The 15,284-nt window shown below is 48.7% G+C and overlaps 1 protein-coding gene and 1 pseudogene across 1 annotated transcript; one reads left to right on the forward strand and one right to left on the reverse strand.

Annotated features, from left to right (window-relative positions):
- Nucleotides 1-1,884: 1,884 nt before the first annotated feature.
- On the reverse strand, nucleotides 1,885-2,688 carry LOC147990241 (uncharacterized; annotated as a pseudogene).
- Nucleotides 2,689-13,071: 10,383 nt separating this feature from the next.
- On the forward strand, nucleotides 13,072-14,463 carry LOC125516831 (uncharacterized). Its single transcript, XM_048682131.1, has one exon. The coding sequence runs from the start codon at nucleotides 13,072-13,074 to the stop codon at nucleotides 14,461-14,463; it is 1,392 nt and encodes a 463-aa protein (XP_048538088.1).
- The last annotated feature ends 821 nt before the right edge of the window (nucleotides 14,464-15,284 follow it).

Genomic DNA, 15,284 nt, shown 5'->3' on the forward strand with positions numbered 1-15,284 from the left:
ATGCCTGGTAGTTCTTCGGGAAATACGTCAGGGAATTCACACACCACTGGAACTTTGCTTAACTCTGAGGTGTCCACCTTGTTCAATCTTGGTGGTCGTGATCCTGGTCTTTCTTGGGCTGCGACTTTTATTGTCTTCCCGTGATGATGAGTGAGGATTACATTCCGATTGAAGCAATCGATAAATCCTTTGTTGGTGGTTAACCAATCCATCCCTAGGATAACCTCCAGCCCTTTATTTTCCAATACGATGAGGTTTGCTTGAAACTTTAGCCCTCTGAGCTCAATAATTACACCTTGGCAGTAACTCTGAGTGATTTGCTTATTCCCGGGGGACTTGATGATCATGGATTTTTCCAAAGGGAGTATCGAGAAATCATGTTGCAAAGCAAAATTCTTCGAAATGAACGAGTGAGAAGCTCCAGAATCAAACAAAACCGTGGCAGGTATTGTGTTGACAGGGAACGTACCGAGTATGATATCTGGGGCATTTTTCGCTTCCTCCTTGGTCACATGGTTCAGGTGACCCTTCTTGTGATTGTTGTTGGGGTTGAAGTTGTTACGCTTGGGTGCTGAATTGTTCCCATTGTTGTTCGGCTTTGGGGCCGAGTTTCTTGGCTTTGGGCACTGTTTAGCATAGTGTCCTTCCTCCCCACAAGCATAGCAAGTGACGCCTGGGTGATACGTAAAATCCTTGTCCCTTGCGTGAAATTTTTTGATTGGCCGCGGAACATTGGTTGTGGGTCGGTTTGCTCCAATCTTCTGAGGGTCAGTCTTGTGCCGGTTGTTGCGAGCATGAGTAACCTGGTCCCTTTTCCGCTTGTGAAATTCCTCCAAGCTGTGGCACTCATTTTCCAATGTAATGGCCTTGTCCAGAAGCGTTTTGAAGTCTGGAAAGGTGTATATGACCAGCTGGCATTTAAGGGCTGGTGCCAGACCATCCAGAAACTTCTCCATCTTTTTGTTCTTCGTCATATGTTCTTCGTTGGTATAACGAGATAATAGGGTAAACTGACTATTGTAGTCAGTCACTGTCATGCTTCTCTGCTTGAGGTCATCAAATTCCCTTTTCTTGATCTTCATAATGCTTATGGGAATGTGCGCCCCACGAAATCCTTCTTTAAAATCTTCCCAGGTGATATTGTTTTCATTGGGGTGCATGTGTAGGAAATTCTCCCACCATGACGCGGCTGCTCCTGTGAGATAGTGAGGTGCATAAAGTACCTTCTCACGGTCTGAACACTAAGCAATAATCAACTTCCTCTCAATGTCTCGAAGCCAATCATCGGCCTCAAGAGGTTTATTAGTGTGAGAGAACGTTGGGGGACGTGTCTTCTGTAATTCAGACAATTTAGAGTGCTGCTGATATGGCTCACGATGATTCCCCATATTGATAACATGGTTCATCATTTCTTGATGCTGCTGCTAGCTTTGCTCATAAAGGAGGCATACTTGAGAAAATGTTGTTTCACTGCCCTGCTGACTTGACTGTCCCTGTGTGAAATTGTTGCTAGTCTGGGCACCATAATTTTCTTCCGGCGGGTTTGGCATGGAACGCGTCCAGGGACGAGGCATTTTTCACTCTGGGGTAATTTTGCAAACTCATGAGAAAATTGAGTCATAAAAATAAATAATTTTGTAAAGGCGGAAATTTTAAGAATTCTCAGATTTTTCAAGATAAAACTCGATTGCGCATGGAGAAGGACCGCTTAGTACATATCTTACACGCAAGCCGTAATTATACAATACATCACTCAGGATGTGCGTACACATTCCTGACATGTCATTTAGGCTAGTGCACTTCTTCGAGATCCTACATGATGCGCACACAAACTACTACTCACCAAACATATGTACATATAAACATATCATACAAGCTGGCACATCACACTGCTGCTAGGCGTGCTCAGTCGGAGATGGTGAAGACCTCCTTTGGCCTGCCGAGGGTAAGACCCAGTGGTGCTGGAGACTCAACCTCTTCCTCAATGATAGGCTCCAGGCGCGAAGTACTGGGTTGTGGAGCTGGCGCGGGTGTGGCAGGTGGTGCGGCTCGGACTGGAGTGGGAGCAATGACCTGGTCAAACTCCTCAGTGGTAGGCAGGAGGCGAGCGGTGGCTAAGATGGCCGGTGTATAGGATGCTGAGGACGAGACGAACGTCAGTGGTGGTGCCATATGGAGGAGCTCCCTCCTGTTGGCAGAGCAGCCATGGATGGAATCCATACGAGTAGCTATGAGGTCGTCCACGAGGTTGTCGAAAGCTGCCTCAAGTGCCTTGAGGTACTCAACAAGCATCTCAATAGCCTCATCTCTTTCTCCCCTGGCACAAGCGAATGCATAGTGGCAAGTGTATGGCGCGTGGCAGGGAAGGTAGCGGTAGCGACGAGTCTTCATTGAAGGAAGAACATCCCGGAGACGAGCTATTGCCTCGCGGGCAGCCATCTGCATGGCATGCCTCTCCGTAGGCATGGCCCTCCCGACGAACCAGAAGCGGCGGAACTCGGCGCGTCCTCCCTTGAACTGAATTGCGGCCTGGTACATGGACAAACTGTCGCTGAGCTTGTGCCGGTAGAGTGTGAACTCCGGACGGACTGATGGCCCGATCGCGATCTTGGTGATGGAGATGAGGAGCTTGATAAACCCCTCAGGAACATTGGCGAACACCTGTGACTCACAAACGTTGCCCGCCATCTACAAAAGTAGACAAAATCCCGAATAGTCAAATCATAAATTTATGATGACCAACAGAAAATTGCTACAATATGCAGAATAATAAAATAAGCTAATAACCGATTAGCGATCGCACCTAGTGGCTTCCTACAGTCAGCCTGGCTCTGATACCAAGTTTGTCAGGACCGCCTTTCCAATAAAACATTTATTGAAAAGCCGACCTTTGTGTTGACCAGTACAAAAGAATTCTTCTTACTGGCAGACAAAACCTTCATACAGAAATCCAGCAGAACTAAATATTACACATGGTTGAGCTGAGGATGCTCAACAATTTATTACAAGCACGCCTATATTATAAATAGAGGCGGATATGACACAAGGGTATGGTGACATAACTACTGACTCGAAATAAAGGTGGTGGTAGATATGTCACAGTGAGGGAGTGACATGACTCTGAAAGCTTACAGCTCATCAAGCGTCGGAGTGAGGCTTGATGATTTTTATTCGGGTGGCGGAAGCGTGTATAATACAAGTGAACAACTCTAGGGTCGCACGTGACTAACTGGGACTCCTCTAGGCGTCGGACTCGCTATCGAACTCTTCATCCATAAGATCGCCTTTGTCAACATCTGGCCAAATCAACAAGTCAGGTGAGTACTTTGAATGTACTCGCAAGACAGTTCGGACATAAGATATAACAAATGTAAACATGATGCACATGAGCAGGTTAGTATGCACAATCAAATAATAGATTTGTAATGCACGATAAATAAAAGGAAGTCAGGCGGTAGTCCTCCCGAAATCCCAATAAAATAACAGAAGACCGATCGGGTGTCTGAAGCGACGCCTCGAAAGGTAATAGTAAATTAACATGCCGTAGTCGGGCGTCGAGGCGACACCACATAAAGGGCTTATATTGAAAAGTAAATAACAGAACGTGCCACAGTCGGACGTCTAAGCGACATCTCATAAAGGGCTTATATTGAAAAGTAAATAACAGAACGTGCCACAGTCGGACGTCTAAGCGACATCTCGAAAAGGGCTTATAATGAAAATAAATCACAAAGATGCCACAGTCGGACGTCTGAGCGACATCACATAAAGGGCTTATAGTTTATCATTCGAATTTTAAATAGCTCATGAATTTAAATCATCGCAAGGAAATACTCAGCGTATAATAATAAACTGGTTAGTCCATTCACATAAATAACCTTCAGCCGAGTTTACCACTCTCGGTTTTATGTTTATACTCCGGGGGCTGCCTCTGGGGTTGACACTGAGATTTGCCACTGAGACTAAAACTGATACAGAGATGATGTCCAAGTCCTTGCTCGTGGACATGGATACTCGGATGGTTTTGACTCTGCAGAGTTTGTACTCTTTACCACAGCAACGGATTTCGGTAGTCACAAGGACTAGTTCCGTTTACGGTGTTTTAGAAGAAACACGTCTAACCAGTACACACCCATTCCACATTCCGTTGCCAGGGATCACCCTCGGCGACGTTCAAGAAAAACCTTAAGACGGGGAGGCTACAACCTCGAATAGCATGGGATCAAATTTATATCGCGCGCTCTAAGGGGTGCCCCCCTCTCGGTCCCAACCGGAAACACCCATGCCCCCTGACCGGATGACTGGCTTTAATCCAGGGCCATGGAACCCTCATCACGGTCTCTCTGTTTGGTGTGTACTAGGAAAGAGGTTTGCAACTTACTAAACCGCACCCTTCGCAGAAAACATGTGGCAGCACGAAGGGGAAACGAACGGGATCGAGACTTGACCCACGTTAAAACTGGAGTTCACGGTTGACATAAAACTGGCATGCTTCAACAATACCAGCCTACAACCCATCATGTCACCACATGATCGTGTTATCTTATCATCATAAGAACACATCCAACTTCGAAGCTCACTTGTAGCTTGTCTTGCATGCACATAACATTCGCAAATGCTTATATAAACATGCCATGAGAAAAACTACTCAAGCAAACATGCGAAACACTCATCATATAAAAGGTTCAAACATGCTTGCCTGGTTCGGAGAAGTCGGAGTCTAGTTCGGCGAAGTACGCGTCTCCTTTACCTCCTCCGGTATCTACGTATTAAAGAAAATCAGATACTACACAAATACCGTGCGTGCACAAAAAGTATCCCAAATATTTTTCAAATAAATATGACAAAAAACTAGACAGAAAAATAAAGATGACAGAAAAAGTTTCAAGTTAAAATCATCTTTTGTTTAAAAGTTATAAGGGTTTTAGTATAGGTACCTTTCTGTAATGAAACAGAAAGTTTCCAGGGTTCACTTCATAAAAACAGAAAACGTTTCAGTCTAGAATACGTCAGTCCAGAGGGGAGACGTATTTTGCCCGAAGGCATTTTCAGAAAACGTTTCAAAAAAAAGAAAAAGCTGACGGGGAGGTCCCACCCGTCGGGTTTGAAAACCGGAATAGGGCACTGGCGCCCGAGGGCCGCCCGGTGGTCGCCGGCGGCGATCCACGGCGACGCAAGGGGATCGGAGGGTACCAACGTGTTCACCGTGTTCTTCCGCACCTGTGGGTGGTGGAGTTGAGCGTCGGCGAGCACCACGTCGACGGCGGCCCCAACTCCGGCGGACGGTGGTTCGGGTGAGGTTGATTCTCTCCAAGCAGAGCTGCAAGCTTCAAATTGGAGCGTGGGTTAGAAGTGTGGATGCACTAGGAGGCTACGGGCAGCATTAGGGAGGCGTGGGTGCCCTCACTGGCACGGATCGTGCCGGAGCCCGAAGCGGATCGGGGCGGCCGGAGACGGAGAAGAAGACCCCCTCGAGGTCCTCCTAGTGGCTGGGCGTGGCTCTGGAGAGGTGTAGGGGTGATGCCTGGTCGAAATCGAGCTCGAGGCCCCCTTTTATAGCCGGCCCGAGGCGGTGCCCGAGAACGGGATAACTCCGGCGATGGCTACGGCTGTGCAGAGGTTGAACTGGCCATTTAGGGGATTGGGCAGCTTAGTGATGATCCACTGGCTCCACTCAAACGCTAACCTTGGTGGGATTTGGCCTGCTCCGCGGTTTCGATGGAACGGCGCCTCGCGGTCCCGTCGGCGGCAGAGAGCACGCTCTGTGCTTGCCAGGCCACGGCGACGGTGCCGCAGTCGTGCACAGAGGAGGGGGTGGACACGCGGAGGGCTCTGGTGGCTGGGGCGGTGTCGGACGGCGCCGAAAGGCAGGGCCGGCCTCTGTTGTCCGCCACGGGTGGCTCTGCCACCGCAGAAGACACCGGAGCTGGCGAGCCACGTCGCCACCGACGCCCGCACCCGGCCAAGCGAGTGTGTGGCGCACTGGATAAGGAGGGGGGGCAGTGAGCATTAATCCAAGGAGGCTACTGGCGAGATTGTCAACGGGTTCTGACGAAATGACACTGTTGACTGAACCCAGACACTGAATCTCTGAACTTTTCCTGAATTCAGACAGAAACAGTGCATGCCAGGTGTTCGATGAAATGTTTTTGTCATGTGGGAAATTTTTCTGGAGCTGATCTTCGGTGAGGTGGCCTCTTGGTGTATCTGGAAGCTGCATGAATTATCTCAGAATTTTTGAAAAAGGAAAAATATGGATTTCACCGAAAATGGCATTTCTGGTCCAAACTTGCAGTGGGAAAAATTTGAAATTTTTGAACTGAGGACAAGTGGATCTTGATGGATCTAGGTTGGAGGTACTAAGGACTAGTCAGAGGAGTTTTTTTGGAGTTAAAACTCAAAAGGAAACTTGTAGTTCCTTTGCAAATCACCTAGGTCCAGAACAAATCACAGAAATAGTTTTGAGGTTAAAATAAATTGAATAGAAAACAAAAATGGCTTGAAACTTGCGGGAGGTGGGGTCTTGCCTTGATCTAAGGCAGGGATGGGTTTTGGAATGCTATGTCAAAATGTGACATGGCAAAAGAGGAAATTTTGAATGGGGAAAAGAATAACCCATAATCCCTAGGGTTTCTTTTTAATAGAAGGAAATTCAGAAAATAAATTTGAGTAGAGTCAAGACAACATGAAAAGTTCTCAAGACCAAAAATCAAGGTTGAGAAGAGTACCAAAATATTTGTCATAAAAGTTTTGAGAGGGAGAGGGTTTAATAAAAAATTTAAATAGCCTCCTCCAAATAAAATAAAGATTTTGATCAAAACCAAATCAAAATTTTTGGAGTGTCACACTGGTGCGGCCTAGGCAGGCGTCGGCGCAGGTCAACGCGAGGCAGGGGAAGCGACGAGGCTGCACCGAACGAGGTGGAGCAAGCTCGATGGAGGGGCACCAGCGATAGCGCGATTCCAATGACGAAGGGCTCTAGGACGACGCGGCAGTGGCGGATCCAGGCGCGGGGAGCCCGTTCCCGGCCAGACCTGGCGGCTAGACGACAGGGTCGAGGCGGAGCTTGAGCATGGCGGCCATGGGGGTACCTGCGCAACCGGGACAGAGAGAGTGGTTGATCATGAAAGAGAGGGAGGCAACCAAAGGGAGAGAGACGGCGAGGGGCGGCACAACCTGGTCTCCAGCAAGGAAGCCGGCGAGAGGTGCAAGGCGGTTGGGTCACGGGTGCACATGTGGTTGCCTCCATTGGAGGAGCTCGGGAGGCTGTGGGAGCTCCCTGGCGGCGGCGATTGACCCGGGCCCGAGCGGGCCTGGATCTGGGCTTGGAGGGCCTGCGTGTGGAGAGGTGGGATGTGGCGACTGAGGGGGTGGAGGAGGCTGGCGGTGGCGCAGATTTCGAGGATGAGGGTAGGGTTTCCAAATATGGAGGCCTAGGCCTTCTTTTTATAGCATGGAGGGCTAGGTTTGTTGTCTGAGGGGGCTTCGAAGTCATCCGATCGCAATCTGACAGTCAGGAAAATGGGTTAGGGGAGTCCAACGAAGAAACTACATATACTTGCAGGATGTTAGGTGTTGATCTGGACCCATCTAAAATGACTGTGCGGGTCAGGTCCGGGGGAGTTTCGGACACGCACGCAAGGTTGCGAAGGGGGGTCCATGGCTGTGCAGATAGGTAAGGCGATCAAACAAGAGGGAAACGAGAACCCGGTTGGTCTGAGAAAAGTCAACGGAGAAGGGGGAATGCAGCAACTACTAACATATGCAAGCTTTAAAACAATGACGGCAACGAGTGTCGATGCAATGCGAATGATGCGATGTTGAATGCAACAAACAAATGGAACACACGGCGACCACGAAATACATGGAAGGCGTCTGGAGCGTCGGTCTTGGGGCGTCACACGTACCTCAGCCCCTGGCGCAGCCCTTCCCCCTCCTACACCTCCTCCTCCTCTATTGAGTTTGGCGAAGCTCTGTCGGAGAACCACGAGCTCCACCACCACGCCATCGTGCTGTCGGAGTTCTCCCTCAACTTCTCCTCTTCCCTTGCTGGATCAAGAAGGAGGAGACGTCCCCGGGCTGTACGTGTGTTGAACGCGGAGGCGCCGTCCATTCGGCGCTAGATGGATCTGCTGCGATTTGAATCGCCGCGAGTACGACTCCATCAACCGTGTTCCTTGCAACGCTTCCGTTTAGCGATCTTCAAGGGTATGAAGATGCACTCCCTCTCTCTCATTGCTACCATCTCCTAGATTGATCTTGGTGACACGTAAGAAAATTTTAAATTATTACTACATTCCCCAACAGAGAGCGCCATGGAGAAGGTGAGGTGGGTGGCATCCGTTTTTAAAGGAGAGGGCTTCAATGATAAATGTCCCGCTACGGCGGGAAACCGAGTGGGAAAGGGGTCGGCAGGAAAAAGGAAGGGTGCATCGTGGGGTGATGTTTTTGTGTTGGGACCATGTGTTGGAGATAACATGACAGATAGTCCGGACAACCATGCATATTTCTCCCCACATATGGGCTAGATTTGAGGGAGCCCGGATTAACCACATAATTTTAGAGAGGCCGTTGGGCACCCATTTGATGTTCGAACTTGACCGGACGTATGAAGGAGAAATGAGCATGAGTTTTGATCTTGGAGACTACCTTAATTATTTGTTTGATTCATTTATATGCATTATAGTCTGTAGCAACGCACGGGCATTCTACTAGCAGGGCCACCACATGCAACATGCTAAATTAGCCTGAAACACAAGATGTCTGTTACACAATTAGTCCTACCATTTATTTGTTTGTTTTGTTTTCTTGGTATCTGAAAAATGAGAGTGGTATTACTCTTATAAAAATTGTTGGAGTACCCGCCTCTTGGGGCACCTCGCGTCGTTGTCTGCCTGGCACCTTCCTTACTGCCTGATTGAGCATGGGCGGCCTAAGGTTCCACGCGCGAAGATGCCTCATCTGGCGGCCCTTGCCTTGCCCTACGTGTGTCGTTTCATGGGGTAGAGGTGTTTGTCGCATGAGGAGCTAGCCCAGTTATATGTGTGCGTGCCAGCTCATGTGCTGGTTTTGGCAACTGATGTTTGGCCACCAGGCAGAGGCGGTCGTCTTTCTTGGACCTCACCCGACTATCCCACCTAACACCCGTATGGTTGTTTGGGTCGGTGCGTTGGGAATGTTGCGGAGCGAACCAATGAATCAACGCTCACCACATCACTACGTGCTTCAGAACATCCACACCACCACCGACCTGGTGCTCCATCACAAGATTTGGCTCCAAGAAAATAGTTCCAATGAAGTAATGACACCATGGGTGCCACCATCAGACATGATTTTCACCGGGAGACAATATCTTAAGGTTAAGAGTGATGTCAAATCCCCTCGGTGACGCCTCCAACAAGAAAAATCACACCCAATGACATCATTCGCCACCAGTCCCGACCATAGTCGAGCATGACTTTCGTCGGGAGAATCGAGCACCTATGTGGGGAATGACGTCCCAACACACCACCACCACACCGAAGCCAGCACAAGCGTTGTACCGTAAATCACTGGCTGGAGCACAAGGCCTAGATCGACGCCACCGCAGTCCGACATCTCATCGGGAGTCACCACACAGCCATCAAGCAACGCAACCACCAATAATTATCACTACCTTCAGCCTTGTTTATTAGTCTCAATTGTATTTTGGGTCAAACTTTGACCTTTGATTTAACTACTAAAAGTAAGTTTTATACTGCAAAAAATGTACCACTGAAAATCTCTTTCTAATACGAATCCAACAATGTAAATTTTGTGACATACAACTTATATTTTGTTAGTTAAATATACGGTCAAAATTTGATACAAATACGAAGGGGGCCAGTAAACCTAAACAGAGGTAGTATATGGAAATTATGGAATAGAGGGAGTATTTGTTATATTCTAGATGTTTATTACTCCCTACGTGCCAAAATATTTGTCATGGCTAAAACCACAACAAGTATTTTGGAACGGAGAGAGTATACGAAAATATATTTATTATATGAAAATATAATGGAACGAATGGACAATATATTTTCAGATAATTTGAACCAAGTACTATATGGTATTGTTTCATGATGCATCTAATGGTATTTTTTTTGTGTTATAAATTTTGATAAATTTTAATCCTAATTTAGTGGAAGTTTACAAATTTTAACTTTAAAAGAATGAAATGCACACTATATTTTCAGGATGAAAGGAGTATGTGTCACACACACAAATACATACACATAGTTGCAACAGAGGAGGAATATCATCATGCAATATTAGAGATGGCTTTGCTACGACAACCGGAAAAATGCTTTGCGTGAACACCAAATCTCTAAGCATAATTTCCATTATACTTAGACTAAAAAGGCAGGAGAAAAGTAATGAAAGGTGACTAGCTAGAATAATTGAGAATGAGGGTAATAAGCTATAGGAATGAAATACCATGACTAGCAAAGCCGAGTGAGAAAAACAAAAAAGATGAAAACCTGAGTAAAAATAATGAATAACAGATCCAGGACTGGTAGAACGAAACTGTGAATAAATGAACAACGAACAAATAGAGTGATGACTCAACAAGGAGAATGAAGAAAGAGACAGACTCAAGAAAGAGAATGAGTCTTGTTCCCAGTTTTGACAGAGAAGTGAAGAGAAGTACCATTTCCAGCCCAGAGAGAAGATAGATGAAACAAAGTGCACACTGCCCTTCCAAAACGATGTATTAGATGAAGTAGAAACACTCTGACATCTGGAATCTTTAAGTGCACGTGTGCTGAAAAGCGTTTATTTCCTGAACTCTGACATCTTGGAAGCGGTGCTGGGAAGCCACCCGAGCCAGGTTTGGCGCACCATCATAGAGGGAAGAGATATATTGAAACAATGTTTGGATTAGGGGGTGAATGTTGGAGTAATCCAAACATATGGTGATTAGATTAGGTAAATTGAGTTAGTACTAGATGAAGCAGCTTGTGCTACGTGTGCTTGTCCGAGCGAGTTTTGGTTAGTCTTGTAAGCGTCAGTCCTGTTAGGAGTCCAGTCGTTGTATTAGAGTAGGACTAGGCTGAGTCCGGTTAGCTTTGTTAGTATGTGTCCGTGTAGATTAGGAATTTTGAGTTCAGGTCGGTGACGTGGAGTCAGGTCCAGCATCTATATATAGATGGGCAGGTGCGTGAGATTTGTAACCGTGAAAAGTACACAGAGAAAAGAGGAGAAAAGCAATAAAGAGGAATTTAGAGGGTATGAGACGTACCCTTGGCTATCAGTTTCGTGTGCGCGTGTGTTCGTGCAATTTTATGTGATCGATTCTGAGGATGAATTTCCAACAATCTGAAATCTTTAAGTGCACGTGTGCTGAAAAGCGTTTATTTCCTGAACTCTAACATCTTGGAAGCGGTGCTGGGAAGCCACCCGAGCCAGGTTTGGCGCGCCATCATAGAGGGAAGAGATATATTGAAACAATGTCTGATCAAGCGGATTGGCAATGGTGCAGATACAAATATATGGACGCAAAACTGGTTACCTAGAGAGAAGATGATGCAGCCATATAGATGCATCACACCGAACCCTCCCACTATGGTTTCCGAGCTCATTACCAGTGTGACCGCGTCCTGGAATAAACAGCTTATCCAAACAACTTTTATGCCGATGGATGCACAGGTTATACTTGGGATACCCTTGTGCACACGGAATGTCGATGAGTTTTGGTCTTGGCACTACGAAAAGCATGGGTCTTTTTCTGTGAAATCAGCATATAACATGCTCGTCGCTACAAGGAACCAAAGAGAGGCATGGCTTGAGGAAGTCCCAGGATCATCCAGCTCCAGGGCCGAGGAGGAGGTTTGGAAAACCTTGTGGAAAACTGCAGTGCCGGGCAAAGTACGGATGTTTTTATAGAGATTGTCGAAACACTCACTTCCGACAAATGATGTTCGCGCTCACCGTCATATGGCCGACTCTCCACAGTGCGGCCTGTGCGGAGTCCGTGACTCCTGGCGCCATTCACTCTTGAAATGCACGTCGTCTAGAAGTGTTTGGGCTCTCATGGATGAGGAGACTACACATAAAATCATAGAAACATCAGAGCCCAAGGCAAAGCAGTGGTTATTCACACTAATGGAGTTGCTATCTCATGAGGATTTTGTGTTGGTTGCCGTAACTTTATGGACCATATGGCACTCCAGGCGTAAGGCGATTCATGAAGCTATATTCCAAAGTCCCCATACGACTCATGGTTTCATCACAAGGTTTATAGCTGACCTTGGTATTGTTAATGAGAAAAACGAAAGAGGGGCGGCGACAGTCGTCACACACGTTCAGGCGCATACACGGCCAAGGAACCCACCAATAGGACATTTCACGATACATGTGGATGCGGGAGTGGCAGGTAGAAGGGGAGGATCAGTTGCGGATGTTTGCAGAGATGAAGAAGAAAATTACATGGGTAGCTCAGCCCTTGTTGTCGAAGGGGTCACGGACCCAGCCTCCCTTGAAGCGATGGCATGTCGGGAGGCCTTGGCCCTTGCAGAGGATCTTGGAATCCAAAACCTGGTGGTGACTTCGGATTGCCAACAGGTGGTATCTGACATCAATAAAAATGCTAGGAGAACGTATGGAGCGACTGTTAGCGAGATTAATCTGAGAGCACCTCCTTTGCACTGTACTTTTGTGTTTGAGAGTCGTGTTGTCAATGTTGAAGCACATCGTTTAGTCAAGTTTTCTTTTTCTAGAGGTTCAAGACGCCATGTTTGGTTTGGTGCTTCTCATGATATCAGATGTATCCCACTTTATGTGGATTTTCATGAATAAAGTTGGGTTTTACCCTAAAAGAAGATGAAGTAGAAAGAAAAACGTTGCACGTAACAAGAAAAATACCTTGTAAACAATCCACTCCGAGTGCCATTCTAGTCTAGAGTAACCTGAGAAAACAAATCCACTTAAAATGCGGATTACGATTAATTAACGATTTGTGACAGTGCAATTATGCGATCCATATAAGCAGACGAGGAGCACGATTTTGCTTAACGCGAGATTATTAGCTGGCTAATTCGATTCCATCCGACCATGGACCTCCGCTGGTCCGTCGAGGTCAAGGGCGGCGAGACCCTGAGATCAGCGCCCGTGCTGAACGGCCGCCGCGGCGTCGTCACCCACGTGTCCCTCGTCCACCCGCCGCCGAGCGCAGCTGGCGGCGGACAGCGCGTCGAAGTCGTGGAAGCCTACGTCAAGACCGTCGACGGCACCCTCGAGCTCGCGTCGCTGTCGTCCGAGAGGCCGCGCGCGGAGCTGCCGCGACCGGTGCTGGTGATGGGCCTCGATCTCTTCTGCTCTCGCGTGAGGCGACAGGGCGGCGACCCCACTGGTGATGTGGCGGTCGCCGTTCGGTTTGAGGGTCTCTTCAACGACGGTTACGTTCTTCCTCCGCCGTTGGAGGACGAAGAGGATCATATGCTGTGGTCGTCGGAGGATGACGACGATGACGACAGCGGGGCCGAGGACGACGAGTCGGTGGGTTCGGATTCGGAAGACTACGACGAAGATGACAGCAGCGGCGAGGAGGAGGAGAGCGACGACGAGGTTGACGGACAAGAGGCCATGGAGAGCAGCGCCCACAATGACATGCTGCTACAGATGGTACACCCCAGCAAGTTCGTCCTCGAGGGAGGTTCGGCGCCGCGGTTCGCCGCCGCTGGGAAGACGGCCGGCTTCATGCAGGTCGCCGCCACGGAGAGGCAAGACGAAGCCGACCTCATGCAGATCCTCGTGCTCTTCCGCTACACCCGCTTCTCGCCATCATCGTGCGGCGTGGAAGCGCGCAGGAGCACGAAAGAGCACCAGCTCCGGTTCATAGCCACAGGCGAACACACGGCGAGGTCGCTGGAGTGGGCCGGATCGTCGCTGGGCCTGCTGATATACCCCCATGGCTTCAGGAAGAAGCTCCAGGAGCTATGGTCCAGCTTGGCGTCGAAGGTGAGCGTCCCGCCGGGAGCAAGACGCGTCGAGGTGTTCGTCGACGTTGGCCTCCTCCGGCGAGCGGACTACACGCTAGCGAGCATGCGGCACATGTGCGCCGCGCTGGAGGGCATGGTGGCGAAGCCGTGGCCCGGGCGCTTCACCGGCATGGAGCTGCACTTGCCAGAGCCGGTGCGGTGCACCAGGGACGCCGACGAGCGGCCGGCAAAGCAGAGGAAGGTCGTTGCAGCCGGGCAGGAGTGCTGCACGGACGTCGGTGAGCAGCCGGCGAACCGAAGGAGGGTTGTTGCCGCCGGGGAGGATTGCCCCGTCTGCTGGCAGCTGCTGGAGGGCGACGACCTCGCCGCGTGGCCGGGCTGCGGCAAGCCCCACGTCTTCCATGGCGCGTGCCTGGAGCAAGTCCTCAAGATGAGCGAGACGTGCCCGCTTTGCAGGCGCAACCTGTACATCGAGCCCAAGATGGTAGCCGCCAGCTACACCTAGTACGGGAGTCGCATGGTTGTACTGAAAAGTATGTACAGTGTATCAATCTCTTGTAACTATAGTTTGCTCGAATGTTCTTCAGATTTGTTTTTGTTTCTCTGAAGGATAGCATTCATTCACCTGATTGACGATGTATTCACGAGTTCATATATCCATGGATTACGTCCTGTGTATTTGTGTATTAATTAGTGTCATATATCCATGGATGGCAAGGGGAAAGAACATGTGTGTTCTGTGGCAAACATGAAACAGTAGATCACTTGTTCTTTACATGTTCTGCAGCAGCTCTAATTTGGAGTCTTATGCAATGTACTTTTGGTCTAAAAAAGACTCCCTCTAATATTGAGGAGTGTCTGGGACCTTGGATTAAAACTTTTTCCAAAGAATATAAAAAAACTTGTGTTAGTTGGTGTTTCTGCCCTGTTCTAGACACTATGGAAGTGCAGAGATGGGGTGATTTTTGTTAAACGCGGTCCTTTATGGTCCGATTCATTAAAAAAGGTCGAAGAGAATAGCCAGGTTAATTAATGAAAAACCGAGTGAAAATCGTTACAACACGCCCGAAAAACAAGGCACACAGGGTGACCTGGCAACCCACACAAGAACGCACACACGCCGCCAGAGAGAAAAGCATCGTCGAGGTTGCAACCCGGTGTCATCGTCATCACACCTCCGCGAGGGCGACTCCGACTCCACCATCGACGACCAGCGAAGAAGCCCTCACCACAAACAAGCATCGAGGCCTGCGCCGGTCGATGCCAAACAGTCAGCCACACACACCGGCGACTAGGCAGCTCCGACTCTGTCGACGAGCATTGCAG

This window comes from Triticum urartu, chromosome 1A (assembly GCF_056163025.1).
Source record: "Triticum urartu cultivar PI428250 chromosome 1A, HENAU_Tu73, whole genome shotgun sequence".
Taxonomy (NCBI): domain Eukaryota; kingdom Viridiplantae; phylum Streptophyta; class Magnoliopsida; order Poales; family Poaceae; genus Triticum; species Triticum urartu.